The sequence below is a fragment of the Phytophthora sojae genome (assembly GCF_000149755.1).
Source record: "Phytophthora sojae unplaced genomic scaffold PHYSOscaffold_4, whole genome shotgun sequence".
NCBI lineage: Eukaryota > Oomycota > Peronosporomycetes > Peronosporales > Peronosporaceae > Phytophthora > Phytophthora sojae.
The window spans coordinates 853,661-869,283 of record NW_009258118.1 but is presented as its reverse complement, the minus strand read 5'-3'; the positions used below and the strand labels follow the sequence as shown (position 1 = coordinate 869,283).

The 15,623-nt window shown below is 59.4% G+C and overlaps 8 protein-coding genes across 8 annotated transcripts; 4 read left to right on the top strand and 4 right to left on the bottom strand.

Moving 5' to 3' along the window:
* Positions 1-198: 198 nt before the first annotated feature.
* PHYSODRAFT_330775 (hypothetical protein) lies at positions 199-540 on the bottom strand (the record flags this gene model as incomplete). The annotated part of the gene is made up of 1 exon (XM_009527485.1): positions 199-540. The coding sequence occupies one exon, from the start codon at positions 538-540 to the stop codon at positions 199-201; it is 342 nt and encodes a 113-aa protein (XP_009525780.1).
* Positions 541-800: 260 nt separating this feature from the next.
* On the top strand, positions 801-2,177 carry PHYSODRAFT_500588 (hypothetical protein; the record flags this gene model as incomplete). Its single annotated transcript, XM_009527484.1, has 1 exon — positions 801-2,177. A coding segment is annotated over one exon (1,377 nt), but the record flags the coding sequence as incomplete, so codon positions are not given.
* A 612-nt stretch (positions 2,178-2,789) lies between these two features.
* Positions 2,790-3,272, top strand: PHYSODRAFT_440116 (hypothetical protein; the record flags this gene model as incomplete). Its single annotated transcript, XM_009527483.1, has 2 exons — positions 2,790-2,844; positions 2,908-3,272. Coding segments are annotated over 2 exons (420 nt in total), but the record flags the coding sequence as incomplete, so codon positions are not given.
* Positions 3,273-3,691: 419 nt separating this feature from the next.
* Positions 3,692-4,816, bottom strand: PHYSODRAFT_330773 (hypothetical protein; the record flags this gene model as incomplete). The annotated part of the gene is made up of 5 exons (XM_009527482.1): positions 3,692-3,805; positions 3,871-4,423; positions 4,493-4,620; positions 4,704-4,730; positions 4,805-4,816. 5 exons carry the CDS (start codon positions 4,814-4,816, stop codon positions 3,692-3,694), a joined length of 834 nt encoding a protein of 277 aa, XP_009525777.1.
* Positions 4,817-6,859: 2,043 nt separating this feature from the next.
* Positions 6,860-8,219, top strand: PHYSODRAFT_351041 (hypothetical protein; the record flags this gene model as incomplete). The annotated part of the gene is made up of 2 exons (XM_009527481.1): positions 6,860-7,867; positions 7,957-8,219. Exons 1-2 carry the CDS (start codon positions 6,892-6,894, stop codon positions 8,217-8,219), a joined length of 1,239 nt encoding a protein of 412 aa, XP_009525776.1. The 5' UTR covers positions 6,860-6,891.
* Positions 8,220-9,053: 834 nt separating this feature from the next.
* On the bottom strand, positions 9,054-11,197 carry PHYSODRAFT_285837 (hypothetical protein). Its single transcript, XM_009527480.1, has one exon. It carries the CDS (start codon positions 10,514-10,516, stop codon positions 9,584-9,586), a length of 933 nt encoding a protein of 310 aa, XP_009525775.1. The 5' UTR covers positions 10,517-11,197; the 3' UTR covers positions 9,054-9,583.
* A 624-nt stretch (positions 11,198-11,821) lies between these two features.
* PHYSODRAFT_544573 (hypothetical protein) lies at positions 11,822-13,494 on the top strand. The gene is made up of 2 exons (XM_009527479.1): positions 11,822-11,886; positions 11,978-13,494. The coding sequence occupies exons 1-2, from the start codon at positions 11,867-11,869 to the stop codon at positions 13,425-13,427; spliced, it is 1,470 nt and encodes a 489-aa protein (XP_009525774.1). The 5' UTR covers positions 11,822-11,866; the 3' UTR covers positions 13,428-13,494.
* On the bottom strand, positions 13,493-15,583 carry PHYSODRAFT_498981 (hypothetical protein; the record flags this gene model as incomplete). The annotated part of the gene is made up of 3 exons (XM_009527478.1): positions 13,493-13,854; positions 14,041-15,472; positions 15,563-15,583. 3 exons carry the CDS (start codon positions 15,581-15,583, stop codon positions 13,493-13,495), a joined length of 1,815 nt encoding a protein of 604 aa, XP_009525773.1.
* Positions 15,584-15,623: the final 40 nt, after the last annotated feature.

Below are 15,623 nucleotides of genomic sequence, written 5' to 3'. Positions count from 1 at the left end.
AGATCGAGAACGAGCAAGCTGTCATGGATGTATTTCAGGCCTTTAATCCCTGGTGTCTCTACTTGCGGGTGGCAAAAAGTTGTAGTATGTACTTGTTGAGCACGGCGGTGGCTGGTGGCTGTGCGTACGCGGAGCGGTGCGGTCGTCGTCGATTGTCTTGATTGATCGATCGATGCTTCCCCTGCGTGTCTTGTCTTCTTAGTCGGCGTTGCCGCGCGTGATGTCTGGGCACGGGTACTTGCAGTTGTTGGCCGGGTCGGGCGACACGGCGATCCCCAGGGACTCGCACCAGAGCGCGACCTCGAAGCAGCTCTGGTGGGTGGCCGCTTCGTCGATGCCGTCGTCGGCGTCGGGCGTGTCGTAGTCGGGCGTGCTGAAGTCCACCGAGTCGGCAGAGTCCGCCGAATCGGAAGCTGAGTCGCTGGCGCTGTCCGACTCGGTCACGTTGCAGTTCGTCGCCGTCGTCGTCGCCGCGGCCATCAGCGCCAGCGCCACCGTCGTCACCACCATCCAGCGTTGCTTGAGGCCCGAGCGGAGCATTTTGGGCAGCAGATTGTCAGACACTTGAGTTGAGTTGAGCTTTTTCGGCAATGACCGCCCGCCTTGTGTGCACCTCTTCCAGCTCGCTTTAGCTCGTTCCAGTAGAGGGGTGTCAACGTCCACTTCAAGTTCCTGTAGAGGGAGATCCAACGGCCTGCTCTTCCTAGGGGCACAAAGCTGGAGCTCCTTACCCGCCCGTAACTGTCTGCGCTCGCCCTCGCGCGTCCAGCGAGTCCGTCGCCGCCAGTTTCCTTGACGCAATGGAGCGCCCAGGCGCGCGCGGCCTGTCGCCCGCGGAGCAGCAGAAACGGCGCGCGCTGCTGGCCAAGATCGCGCAGTTCCAGGCCAGAGGCGCCATCCTACAGGCGGACGCACGCACGCTGCGCAGCCAGCTGCACGACAGCACGAGCGGCCAGTGGCGCGCCGTGGAGCTACGTCTGCAGCAGCTCGCGCGCAGCTGGAACCCGTACCAGGACGGCGGCGCGGCGGACAAGGCCGAGCTGAAGCTGAAGGAGAAGGAGAAGAAGAAGCTCGACTTCTACCAGCTCCTGGAGCTCGAGAATGCCGCCGGCGTCTCCACGGACGACGTCAAGCGCCAGTTCCGCAAGCTGGCGCTGCTGCTGCACCCGGACAAGAAGCGCGCGAGTCGCAAGCGCGAGCGCGAGCGTGGAGCCAAAGTGGACGACGACGAGGACGTTGAGACGGTCGAGAGCAACGACGAGAAGCGGCGCGACGTGGACTCGACGCAGTTCGCGCGGCTGCGGCTGGCCTACGAGACGCTGAGCGACCCCGAGAGGCGCGCGGCCTACGACGCCAAGCTGCTGGAAGCCTCGCAGCCGCAGCAGTCGCAGGCGATCGGTGAGGTGGTCAAGGACCAGATCAAGCTCGAGGCCTCGACGGACTTCGCGTCGCTCGAGTGGATGGCCCGCGTCAAGCACAAGATGGACGTGATGGCGCGCATCGCCGAGTGGGCCAAGCTGCTGGCGCTGAACGCCACGGAGCTGCGCTTCGAGACGGGCGAGCAGTGCACGGGCAAAGGCTGCGGCAAGATCGTGAGCATGGACCGGGATCTCGAGTGCTCGGGCTCGCCACGCCGCCGCGTGTACATCTGCTTGCTGCACAAGTACATCCACGCGTGTGACGAGAGCTGCACCAGCACCTTTGGCGACGCGGAGCTGGACCGGCGGGTGTGTCCTATGCGAGCGTACTGGCTCATTCAGAATTGGTTGTTCGACCAGTTGCAAGCTGCCGCTCTACAGCGCCAAATGCAGCAGCCTCTGAACCCAACAGTTCCTAGTGAGCAGGAGGAAGGAGAACCCGCGCTGAAAAAGGTCAAGCAAGAGGAAGAAGCTCAGCCTCCAGCAGCAGCAGAAGCAGCAGCAGCAGTCAAAGGAGAAGCAGAAGGAGCTCCTGTTACGCCTGCGGCCTGCACGTTCGAAGCAGAAGAAATCCACCTGGGCGATCAGTACACGCGGTTTCAGGTGCAAAAGATTGCCGACTGCCAGAGCACCCATTGCCGAAACAACTTCCAGTTCCTGGAAGACGGTATTTATGCCTGTCGCCGCCACGGAACGCCGCATATCTGCACGTTCGAGCAGTGTGACCGACAGGAGCTGCACATGGGCAGCTACATTTGCTGGGTGAGCAGTAAAGTTTATGGTCGTGAACGGGAGGAAGCAGGTACGGACGTGCGTACACGTCGCGTGGTTTACTCAGACGCACAGGGCGATGAAAGTTCCGTCGAGATGGAGGTTCCGGTGATGCTGCCGCTGGGCAAGACGACTGGGTATCTGCTGGAAGGGGATCCCTCTGGGCAGCACTCAGGAGATGTTTCATCGTTGTCTCCGCCCCCGCCGGATGAAAAGGCTCGGAACAAGCGCCAGCGTGTAAACTCGGACGGGTGCGATGAAAATGCTGGCGATGAACGGTCCCCCAGGCGTGAAACTCGGAAAAAGTTCAAGCGTGACCGGGAGCAAGAGCGGGAGACCTCACCGGTGCGGAAGCGGTTGCATCAGCGCTTGGCTGCTAAAATTCAGCGCTCAGAGACAACTTCCTTTCACATTTTCCTGAAACTTCCTCCTGCGGTTGCTATCCTACCGAAGGTGGCGTTGGAGCTGGAAGAGGCTGCAGACAGCAGCTCGGACGACGAAGAATCCCCGTCTAAACCAGCGCCAGACAAGAGCAGCAAGGAGAATCTGTTGCAGATCTTCGTGAACTCCCACCATACCGTCAACTACATTAAGTACTGGATGGAGGAGCTCACGGAGCAGCAGTTGTCGATATGGGATCAACAGATTTACTGGGGTGACACACTGATCGGCGAAGAGACAAATGTGATGGTGCTTGAGGAGCACGGTATATCGGCAGGCTGCGTGTTGGAGTTGCGTCTACACGATGACTGTCCGCTGCTGGTATCGACCTGGAACGGCAAGAATGCTGCGGCTGGAGGTGGCGGTGGAGCTCCAATGGAGTACAACACGGTGCAGATTTCCAAGGAGGCTGCAGAAGACTTGGATGACCTCCAGGAAGAGTGGGAGAACGTCGTAGTTGCAGAAGAGCAGGCCTTCGAGCTATCTCGGCTCAAGCGGAAACGGGAGAAGTTGGAGCTGCGTGGTGCTATTGAGCATACCGAAGTACTCCGCTATGACAACGGCAAGTCAGAACCGCGGCTACTAGGTGTGATCCAGAAGCGGGCTATTGGTGACGGCAACGGCGGTAAGCAGAAACGACAACTCATTCCACCCCGTGCGGCACGAAAGCAGGGAGGGAAAGCAGCAGAACAACAAACAGCGTTGGTGTCAATCAAGAGCGAAGTGCTGGTGAAGGAAGAGCAAGAGCAGGTTCCAAAGGGGGTTCAGGCGATGAGGTCGCTGTCTAACGACGCCCAACCAGTGAAAGGGGCCGAGAAGGGTCAAGCAAAAGCGAAGAGGAGGCAGTAAGCACGCCAAACAATTGCGCATCTAATTATCCAGGAGAGAGGCAAACACCCGCCGGCAGCTCTCGAAGAGAGACATCGTGATAGCGGTCGACGGGGCGTGGAAAGCTACGCGAGCACCAGCGCCTTTGTACAGGGCCAACACGCCTTCAGTTCTGCTCGCCATTTAAAACAACAACAGTCTCAATGCTTCAGCGCTTCGACCAAGGAAGTCGATCAGTAAATACACAGCACGAGCAATACGACGACGTACTTGATCACTTGCGCTAGCCCATCGGTAATTCCACGGTAGGCTGCTGGGGTTCCTTCCGTCACGTAGGCGCGTTGAACCTGTCGCCACCAAACATTAAGAAATAGTTAGCCTCAAACACGACAACTCCGGAGAAATATATCACGCCACTAGCCTGAAGCCGCAGCTTGATCAGATCCAAGGGGTTAGTGAGAAACGAGGCTGTAGCGCCAGCAGCCGCCGCGCTGACAAGTGTATAGTGCGCCGGCAGCTCCTCCATTTCGAGTCGCTTCTGCGCGAAAGCCTTGGTCTTCTCGTAGAACATGAAGTAGAGCGCTGAGAATGGTCCGAACGAGAGCAGCGTCGCAACGTAGCCCTTGTACAGCCCACCGAGGCGCTCCGTACGCGCAATAGTTTGCACAGCGTCGACCGTGTTGCGGTAGTAGACTTTCCGCGCCGCCCCCGACGCAGTCGAGGACTGCACCTGCACCTGCATACGCTCCTTGATGACGTCTATGGGCACCCACAGCACACAACTGAGCGCCTCCGCCGCCATTCCCGCCCCGAGATACAGCAGCGACGGGCTGGCGCGGAAGCTCTCGACGCCCATGAGGGCGTCCTTCGACACCTCGTACGACGTCAGGTACAGACAAGTCGCGGGCGCGGAGCCCAGCATGCTGACCCCCAGACCACGGTAAAGTCCGCGCAGGTGCTGCAAACTGCAGAATAGATAGTCGGTTAGACTCCAACGCAGGTCAAACCAAACTGACATAGTTGCTATGCGCCACCTGAAGGCACGGAGGTTGAGCTGCGACACGATCGTTTGGCCCGAGGCTGTGCTGGCCTGCAGTCGGGCCTTGACAGTGTCCAGCGGGTGGCAGAAGACGCGGCCGATCATGCCAGCGGCTGCACTCCCCTGTAATTGGAGTTAATAGCAACACGCAACGCGTTGTTATAATAGGATCAGCGGACCAAGGAGGAGGGGCGCGGTGAACGAACCAGCAGCGTCGGGAGCTGGCTTGAGGGCTACAGAGCACCACACACAGCGAAAAGTTGTGCAAAAGGAGCATTAGTGCGTGGTCCATTCATCTGAGCGTCACCTCGGGGTGCATCAGGTCTCCATCGCTGGTGGCGGGGGGCTACACGAACCGTCGAACTTCCATCGCCTGCCATTTTTCGTCGCTTCAATTGGGAAGTGAGACCTTGGTGGCTCGGAAATATGGTGAGACTATCAGTTACGAGGATCACGGTACTTCAATACTTCATACAAACTTCAAGGTTATAAGGCTGCAAGTTGCAGGCCTTATAACCTCAGGTTGCAGGCTGCAACCTGACCTTGGGGCTTTTGCAGTTTGAGTCCAGGTATCCGGTGACCGCATGATGAGTTACCAGGTATCCCATCCCGAGTCGCATCATGCGCAAAGCAGCTTATGAAGCCTCTACTGTATGTTGGGCTGCAGCTGAGGAGCTATGTACAAGTAAGGATTAAGGATATATTGCTGGAAATCGGGAAAGATCCCTGCTACAGCAGCGTTCTTGGGCTTTGCGGTCATGCAGAAATAGTATCGCACGTACATTTGTACAGTATCCGTAGGTAGCAACACTTAACGCTGCTCTGAGTTAGCTTGAGCTGCAGCTCAAGCAAAGTGTCCAAAGCCGAAGCACTGGTTCACGCATATTGAGCAGAGTTCAGGAAAATGATGCTGAGTTCAACCCGCAGTGGGTCTCCAAAGTTTGGAGGTCACCTCTTTTCAGAGGACATTCCCGGCAGAAGCATGTCCACAAGACGAATCGGAATAAGTCATATTTCACAGCAATAGTGTTGTCGGGGGGCCGAACATGAGCTCCCATGGCCGATCGTTTGGCACTCGAAAGAGTAAGCCCCGCTATATGTTATGTTATCAAAGATGTGCTTTTGGATGTCATTCTGCAGAACGAAGCGGCTCGCTTCGAAAACTGCTGTTGATGTGTATCCATTACTCTGGAGATCGACTATGACTTGACAATGGAGACGGCAGCATTTGAAACATCAAATTAACGTTAGTTTGCGACTAGGTAAGAAACGTACACTAACAAGAAACAAACAGTTATGAAATCAATAGAGCTTCACAGCCGACCGCAGTCCAATGTGAAGACCTGAAAATTTCCCCTTGATGGCGATAACATCACGTAACGTCAAATCATGTAAAACACAACTCGAGACTCTTGACAAGAAGGTGCAATTGGAAGTTCACAGAAGGCCTTGACGACGAAATGTTCACGCTGGCTGCGTACATGTCCAAGTATTTTTTCCTGGTACCTTACTACATTTGCTGCCTCGTGTAACCACAGGAGGATAATCAACTAAGTATGATTTTGCTCATCAAGTTGAAGTTGTGTGCGGCACATCACAAATTTCATTGGCACCACGTCAATGGAGCCCCCCCCCCCCCCCCAGTCAAGTATGTACATGTAGTTATGAACATGATTTCCGTACCAGAAGGCAGTATTAGCGTACGTTCGCCTAACTTTTTTGAAGAAAAAATCGAAAATGAAAGTGAGTTCAAAACAATGAAAGTTGGAATTATGCCGTGATGGTTGTCACAAACAAGGAGGAAATGCCAAGAACCGAATACTTAGCATACTAAGTACTTAGTATGCTCGAGATACCGTAAGACCTAGGTGTATCAGCGTCGGCAGGCCTTACTCGAGAGAACCCTCTAGTGAGCTGCAAGGTGTGGAAATCGCAACTCAACGCTGCAGTTCTGTCAATTACACGATCTAGCCCACACGTGTTAGCTGGAGCTTCAGCTAACATTCGTGTGGACTTCTTGTGGACTTCCCCCGGACTTCTTGCGGACATTCTGCTTTTCGCGCACGGTTCTCGCCAAGATTCACCCGACCGGGCTCTCCTTTCTAAATGAGCCTGTGGACATACATTGTCAGCGGTAAGTTGCTATTACCTTGATGCGGTTGCACCAATGCTAAGGCCATTTCAGTCCGAGCGAGCTCCGCCTTGCAAGTGCAAGAAGTTGAAGTTGGACTCAGATCTGAGTAAATCACGCCGCCATTCGCCGAGCCTTCCGCTCCATTTCAGCGAATCGTCCACTCGTGTTACCCATCTCCATCATCGTTGATGAGCAGCAGTCTCACTTCGCACTTCGGTTCTCGACCCGAGCAGCTCAACTCAGCTCAAGTCCGACTTAACATGACGCGCGTGTACCTCGACTATAACGCCACGACGCCCGTGGAGCCGGCCGTGCTGCAGGCGCTGCTACCATTCCTCGGGCCGCAGTTTGGCAACGCGTCGTCCTCGTACGCGCTGGGCCAGACGGCCAAGCAGGCGGTGGCCGTCGCGCGCGCGCAGGTGGCGTCTATGCTGGGCGCGGCGGACGCCGGCGAGGTCGTGTTCCTCTCGGGCGGCACCGAGTCCATCAACTACGCCATCAAGGGCGCGGCGCTGGCCGCCAGGCGCGAGAGCGGGCGCAGCCACATCGTCACGTCCTGCGTGGAGCACGTGGCCGTGCTGGAGACGTGCAAGTGGCTGGAGACGCAGGGCTTCCGGGTCACATACCTGCCCGTGGACCGCTTCGGCTGTGTGCGCGTGCAGGACGTGCTGGACGCGCTCACGCCGCAGACGTGCGTGGTGTCCATCATGCTGGCCAACAACGAGGTGGGCTCGCTGCAGCCCGTGGCCGACATCTCGCGCGCGGTGCGGCGGTTCGCGGACGAGCAGGAGCAGCGCCTGCCCATTGCCGTGCACACTGACGCCAGCCAGGCGATCGGCAAAGTGCGCGTCAATGTCCAGGACCTGGGCGTGGACCTGCTGACGGTGGCCGGCCACAAGCTCTACGCGCCCAAGGGTATCGGCGCGCTGTACATCCGTGAGGGCACGGCGGTGGACACGATCATCCACGGCGCGTCCCAGGAGAGTGGACGCCGTAGCGGTACGGAGAACGTCGCGCTGGTGGCGGCGCTGGGTCAGGCCTGCGCGCTCGTGGAGAAGAACTTGCACGAGTACGCCGTCATCATGCAGGAGAGCAGGACGTTCCTCCTCGAGCAGATCCAGAAGCACTGCAGCCTGACGAACGTCAGCTACCAGGTCAACGGCCACCCGGAGCTGTCGCTGCCCAACACACTCAGCATCAGCTTCGAAAACATCAACGCGCCTCGGATTCTCGACTGTGAGCCTGCACTTGTGTTCTGGCTCCCTCAGCTTGTTGGTCTCTGACGTTGTGGTTTTGCTGGTTCTGTTCATGTTCGTGCGTGCCAGTGATCGAGGCTGAAGGTGTCTACGCTAGCGCTGGATCGGCTTGCCACAGCCACCAGCACGACAACGACAACGACGGCGACAAGCAGAAAAAGCCCGAGCGCCAAGAGGAACGCATTACCATTTCACACGTGCTAGCTGCCATGCACGTGGCCCCCGAGTTCGCCAAGGGCACGCTGCGTCTGTCGGTGGGTCGGTCCACCACGCAGGAAGAGTTGCTGTATGCCGCCAACGCCATCCACAAGGCAATTCAGCAGCTCATGTAAGCGTATCTGAGACGGACGGACCTTATAACGTTGCCTCATAGACGCTGAAGCACTGAGCTCTTTGCCTCCCTGTCCGCTATCAACCGCGTGTTCTAACGACTGAAGTACTAATCAAACTCCAAGCTAACGCAAAAGATAGACACGTTTTACTTACTTGGTGCGCTGTCATGGCGCGAGTACACGATTTCCTGGCGAGATATGCTGCCGACTTTTCTTCATTGAGTTCACTTTTTGTCCAGACGTTGTGTTGTCTCTCAGTAGCGCTTGGAGATCCAAGCTAGGAGCCACTTGAGGTGCGTGAGCATGTACTTGAGCGCTCGGGTCCACTGCTCATCGTTGCCGAGCGAAATGGGGAGGCCGCCGATCTTCCCACGCTCCACCTTGTACGGGAACTTGAGTGAGGGCTCCTCTTTCATTGCGCGACGGCCGGCGTCCTCCACACACTCGAGGAAGAGAATCAGGCCCGCGTTGAATCCACGGCGTTTGAACATGCCACCGTCACAGTACAAGCAGTACTCCTTGCCATACATGTTGACCACACGCGAGTAGCTTCCACGCGGCACGAGGCGATTGCGCGAGAACTCGAAGTTGGCGCGATCCGCGATGGTCGCGAGCAGAAGCACCGCTTGCCCCATCGCGGCGTTAATTTCCACCCACTCCACAGGCTTTGACGGCAAGCGCCCAAGGCGCAGTCCGTTGATCGTACCGAAGAGTCCGTCGTGCCAGATGTGGAAGACGTCGTTGCAGACATTGTAGCGCTGAAGGCGACGCAGCATATCCGACGCGTGCACGTTGAACACACTCACGGACTGACGCTCGTCGCGACTCAGACCCAGCAAGTGCTGCAAGTAGGCGCCCTCGGCGAAGGTTCCGTGAATCAACTGCTCAAGGTCCGTTCCCGTGGACCACAAGTCTTGCCTCTTCGCTGTTATTTGCGCGGTCTCGTCTTCGATCGCCTCCAGTTCAGACTTTAGTCGACGCTCTTCTTCCTCCAGCGCGCGAAGCTCTGGGTCATCATTCCACTCGTCATCATCGTAGTCGCCATTCACGCTGAAAGCTCGCGCAGAAGCACGTTCCTCTTCAGTAAACTGCGTCATGAACCCCTCGTACTGGGCTCGATCCTCTTCCAACTCATCCAGCGCCCTAATAAACCAGTCACAACCACCATTATTTTCTCTAACACAGTGCAGCAGTACCATATAATGCCACGTACTGGGTGAATCGGGAGAGCACTGTGGCTTCGCAATCATGGCAAGTTGGCAGTCGCTTTTTCAGCAAGAGCGTGCTGGAAGTCATCACCGATTCACAACAAACAAGTTCGTCAGTCAGCCATGAGCTTCTCCTCGCCAGCTCGTGATCAGACTTTACCTGCAGTCAAGTAGCTCCTGGAACCAGCTGAGATCGCTGCCATCAATGCGGCGCTTGCGGATTAAACGACGACGTCGCACCAGACGTTCATCGTTCGACTCGCTCTTCAGTTCAGACGCGTCTTCTTCGCTCTTCCGCTCTGCTCGCTTCTCTTCCGACACACGCGGCTCCTCCATCCTGCCAAAGTCCGCGTACGACGCCGCGTACACCCAGCCTTCCTCGTCGCAGTGCGGGAGCGAGTGATCCACCTCCCAGTCCGAGATCCACAGGTGCGGCTTGTTCAGCAGTCGCGCGGGCACCACGTCAGCGATGTTCTGTCCAATGTCTCCACGGTTGCAGCTCGTGAACGCCGCGATGCCGTTCATGAGGTCGAACTCGGCCGGGGCCCAGACGTCCACGTCGCTGCTGCTGTCGAGACGCTGTCGCTCCCACACGATATCCGGCACGACAGCGGGCGTCTTCTGCTGCTGCAGCTGACTGAGCGAGGACCTGGCCGCCTGCACGGCCTCCTCCTCTTCGTCCGCGTCCGTGGTCTCGCCGGCGTCCGTGCCCTCCGTGAGTCGGGGGATCTGGTCCTCGTCGTCGTCTCCCTTGCTGTCGCGCGGCTCGCACGCCTCCGTCGGGTGCTCGTAGGCCACGGAGCGCAGCTTCATGATCTTCTCCTCGATGGACACGGGGTTGTACTGGAACTTGAGCAGTGCGCCGCACTGGTGGCACGTGAAGAGGCTCTTGCCCTCCATGGCGACGCGTCTGGCGTTAAGCGCCGGGTTCTTGGCGTACGGCGAGAAGGACGCGCTGGCGGAGGACGGCGCAGGCGACAAGGAAGCGGCCGAGATGCCGCCAGCTGTGGACGGGGCCCCGGCGGTGGCCGGCGGGCGCGGCAGCGTCGAGATGACCAGCGGCGACTGGAGCGCGCCGTTGCTGGTCATTGCGGCGGACTTTTCTCGGGCTGCAGGGGTCGGGCGAGCGCGGCGGAGGCGCCTAGCTGCTGCTAGTCAGGTGAGGAATAAGGAGCGGCGGGTGTGGCGTCACGCGGCGCGTCGTGGAGGGCGGCGCCGAGCCGAGAATCGGCTTGCTGGAAGCGCCGGAAGAAGTGTAACGCCACCTTCCGAACCGCAATCGAACGATTTCTGGGCCATGTGATTGGATAAAAATAGATCGACTTATATTCGGCACGCATATCGCTAGTTGGACGCACGTTGGACAGAACGTCCACCGGCACGTTGAAGTGGGGACAATCACATGACGGCGCACGATCCGCCGGCCTTGGACGCGTCCTGTGCATACTGTGCTGCTATCTCCTCTTCGAATTCTTCTTCCTCCTCTTCGTCTTCCTGCACTGCTGCTGCAGGTGCTGGCGCCTTCTTCTGCTTTGGGCTGCTGGCCTGCACTGGCGGACTCTTCTTGCTCTCGGGCTTGGCGCCGCGATTCACCATCTTGGCGAACGGGTCGTCGGCCTCGGCCTCGTGCTGCAGCTGCTCCTGCGTGACGGCCACCACCTCCATGGGGACGCCCATCTTGGTGGCCTCCAGCTTCATCTGCTCGCGCAGCACCGCCTTCTTCACCGCGTCGTTCTTGAACGGCACTGCATCACAGCAACAACAGCAGCAGCAGTGCGATACACAGTCAATACAGCAGCTTCTACACAACAGCCTCAGACCCCTGCGTCTCGCGCACCGAAGGCGTCCTCCGCCGCGTCGGCGTCCAGGTCCGCGGGCTTATCCCATCGGTCCTCGCCAGTCTCCGTGTTGTGGTAGTACGTGCGCCCGCGCTTCGAGGAGAGCACGGCCCAGCGCTTCCTCCGCGGCTTCTTCTCTTCCGCGGGGGCGGCGCCGACGCCGTCGAAGGCCACGGTCGTCACCTCCACGCCTCTGCCGTCCGCGCTCGCCGCGGGCGCGTACGGGCGCGCGCAGACCGTGCACTGGCCCAGCGCCAGCATGTCCTCCTTGGGCACGTTCACGCGGCAGCCCTTGCACTTGATGAAGCGCTCGTTCAGCGTGCCGCTCGCCGCGCCGTTCACCCCTCGCGCCGCCATCTCGCTCTGCTGTCGGGATCACTTGGCTAAAGTATGCGATAATGGGTACTGCGAAAAAGCGCCGACAAAAGTGATACGCGCCGGGTCGCATCGCGTTTCGCAGGGTTCGGGAGCAGAGCCGGGCCGACCGAACATTTTTCGAAGCGTCGTTATTCGGCCACCGAGCCGCGTCACAAAGGCAACTGAGGCAAGTGCAGCGGTCCAGAGGAGCCGCCCATTGTCCCATTAGCTCCATTGCCGTAACATGATCGTGGACGCCGTGCGGTGCGTGGGCGTGGCTTGGCTGGGCTGGCTGCCTTTGGCCTTGCTGGAGCAACGTTACTAACCTGTGTATTCTTTGTGGCGTCGTGACCAGGTGGGCGACGACCAAGGTGGACGAGTCGGTGGTGAACCCCGTGGCCTCGCGGCTGGCCGGGTCGGTGGCCAACCCGGCCGTGCTGAGCTTCCTGCTCTGGGACCGCCTCAAGACGCTGACGCCGCAGCGCGCGCGCGACCTGACGCGGCTGCTGGCCACCGCGCTGGCCAACGCTCTGGGCGTCTTCGGCGCCGAGCGCGGCCAGCGCCTGGGCGCCAGCACCAAACAGCTGCAGGAAGACTTCGCCCGCGCCGCCAGCTCGCGCAGCGGCCGCGACGTCGTGCTCAACGGCGTGGCCACCGTGGCCAAGGTTGCGCAGGCACTCAACACGCCCGAGACCAAGGCGGCCACGCAGCAGCTGTTCCAGACGCTGCAGTCCGTCGTGGACTTCTTCGCCAGCGACGACGGCCGCCGCATCATCTCCAGCATGAGCGAGTGCCTCACGAGCGCCACCGAGATGGCCGCGTCGCCCGAGTCCTCCATCTTCCTGGCGGAGCTGGCCACCAACCTGCTGCACACGCTCGAGAGCGAGGAGCTCCGACGCCAGAACGCTCAACAACAGCAGGGGGAAGAAGAAGAACAGGTGCATGTAAAGCAGGAGCAGGAGCAAGAACGTGCTTTCCAGCACGAGATGGAGGCGGCTCAAGCAGCTGAAATGGACGAGAAGCATCCCTACTCGCCCACATCCTCCATGGCCGACACGAGGTGGAGCTTCGATACCGAGTCGATGCTGTCGTCGGCGCCAGGGACCCCGATGACGGGCATGTATGCAGCTGGTGCGTCTATGGATGGTCCCATGCCGGTCTCATCTCCAGTTCGGCCGGGACCGAGGCGTCGCGTTTCGATCTCCTCACCAGCAGAGAAGAATAGCGGCTACCGCTCGGCGCGCATTGAGAAGGAGGTGCTGCTCAAGATGGGGGTCGACCCGTCGATGCTCAGCGAGATTCAGCGCGTGCTTGATGTCATCGCTGCCGACGAAGAAGAGAAAGAAGGCGTGGAAACGCAGCGCCGTCGTGAAGAGGCCGAGTACGTGGCCAGTTTGGTGGTGCCGGAGCCTAAGAACGAGGAGGAGGCCGCTGCTGCCGCTGATGTCGGTATCACGCACGCGTTCGGAAATGACGAGGACGAGGAGAAAACCGACGAGGTCGTCCATGACGATGAAACAACGCAGATGCCGACGCCCGTGATGCTTCCTGAATGGCACGAGGAGCCTCTGCGACAGGCTCTTCGCCGTCGCCACGCTCACGCGGAAGCGGTGACGGAGCAGCGTGACCCAGCTGAGCGTCAGGCTCGTGAGATGGCAGCGGTGCTGGCCCAACGCCAAATCAAGCACGGTGCTCTGCAGCCTGCGGACGTGGTGGCTTGCCGGATCATCGCAAAGATGATCGTTTATGGCGTGGGTCTCTGCTTGCTGCTGTCGTGCTATCTTCTCGCACGCAGTCTCTTTTGATTGAGAATTGTAGAGGTTCTCCCCATTTATCTGTATCATTAATCTACTCGCACTTATTCGAGCCACTACTTTGAGCTAGAAGCCTTGTCCAAGGCCGCGATAGCGTCCAAAACATCGCGAACAGGTTCAAAACGTTGGTCAAGTTCGCGCTGGATGACAGTAGCAGAGTGACCCATTCGCGTCCAGATTCGCACCTGGCGGAAGTAGTCGTCATAAATCTCGGCAGCGCACACGGGATGGAACTTCTCGCCTGCATCTTCTGCTAGTTCGTCAAGGTGCTCAAGACCAAACGGCTGGTTGATCAACACGCAGCATCGCCGTGGATCCGACAAGCCATCGCCAGACGTTAGTGTAGCGTGAACAGCGTTGATAGTGGCGGCGGTTGTCGGGTAATACAAGAGTCGGGGAAGCTTCTCGGGTTTCTTGCCTCTTCTTGCAGCCGGCGCCTCATTCTCCTTACCGTTCGCCCCCTTCTCCTTGCTCTTGTCCTTTTGAGTTGAGTCATCATTTCCCTCTGAAGTGGTTTTATCCTCGGCAGCACCGGTGTTGCCGTTCCTCTCCGTTGCTTGTGGATCTCCACTTGTCTTCTGCTTCCCACTAGGAATGGGGTCACTTTGCCTCCCCTTAAGCGATGTCGAGCCTGCAAGCGCGAGTTCTTGCTCCTCTAGCTCTTGCCGATGGCGTTGGTCTTGCTCTTCTGCTTCAACCTTCGCTTTCGCTTCTGCAGCGATTTCAGCTCGCTCACGCTCCTCGAACTCAACAGCTTCAGCTGGGGTCAGGACAGCATATCCGTGACGTTCAAGGAACACCTTCAGCGGTGTGAAGTTGTGTGGTGTCACGTCCAGGACCAGCGTCTTCCGGTCGTCGACGAAGCGTCCGCACCACTTGAGAACCTCCAGAAGCAATGGCGCTTTGGAGTCGATGAGCACGTTCACCTCCTGCTTGAGCCGCGTTCGTTCGCGTAGCGTAACGAAGGAGTCCCCACCGAGGTCGCACGGCTGGCGCGAGTCCCCCAACAGTACGCAAAGACTGCGAAATGGACGTCGAAGCGCTAGCGCCGCCTGCCTCTCGACAAGGCGGTAAGCCTGTGACGCTTCTTCGACCGAGAGCTCTTCGTCCTTGGGCAGAGGTGATTTGGGCATCACCCGCAGCTCGAACGCCCTGTCCTGCAGCGTAGCATCGGCCTCAATGCACAGAATGTACTTGCCCGTAGTCGTACGCAGCAAGAATGACTCGTCGACACGCAAACCAGTCCACGAGTGTCGGAAGCCGTAGCGGTCTTTGGGCACGCACCACACGCACGGCACTCGGCCGTTCAGCGACCACAGTGCCACCAAGTGCCGATGCTGCTCGGGGTCCTCAAACACGGGCAGGATGTGCGCCCCATATCGAGCCATGGACACCTCCGTGACGTCGCTGCCCTTGCCTGACAGTCGGATAATGCGTTCTTCGATGCCCTGCAGGGGCGGCTCAAGCCCTCTGTACACGTTCTCCGAGTACCCCATCGCCGCCGTCCCGCTCGCGCGCACGATGTTCAGCAGCTGCGTGACCACCATGAAGCCGGCCAGCATGGCTCTAGCAGTAAAGACGCTCATGATCCTCAGCTGCAGCGCCGCGTCGGCACTCGACGTGGCCGGGTGGAAGACCCGTAGCAGTTGCGTCGGGTCAAGCCCCAGCGCCTGCGCCACGAGCTCCGGCGCGCGCGTCTCCCAGATGCAACTGGCCAGGAAGTTGTGCGTCGCGTACTTGTACATGAAGAGCAGCGAGTCGAGCGTCGCGGGCTGCGCCGGGTCCAGCAGCAGGTGCGCCTCGTACGCCGAGAGCCCCATCACGCCGCTGGAGCACACGCCCAGCAGCGCCAGGCGCGCCGGCTGCGCGATGCTGTGTACGGACACGCGCGCGATGCGGCGCAGCACCTGCAGCTCCCGGTCCGGCGTCATGGCGTGGCGGTCGACCACGGAGCGGCCGGGGAACTCCTGCTCGGGCTTCCACACGACGTCGCCCAGCCGCTGCTCGTTGCTGAGGCTGGCCTTGGACTCGTCCGGCTTGCTGCTGTGCGGCGGCAGCGGCGGCGGCGGCTTGAGGCGGCGCAGGCCCCCCTCGAGGCCGTCCGCGCCGCGGCTGCCGAGCCAAACGCGCCTCAGCGAGCGCAGCATGGCGCTCATACTGACCGCCGACGTTGAAGACGGGGATTTC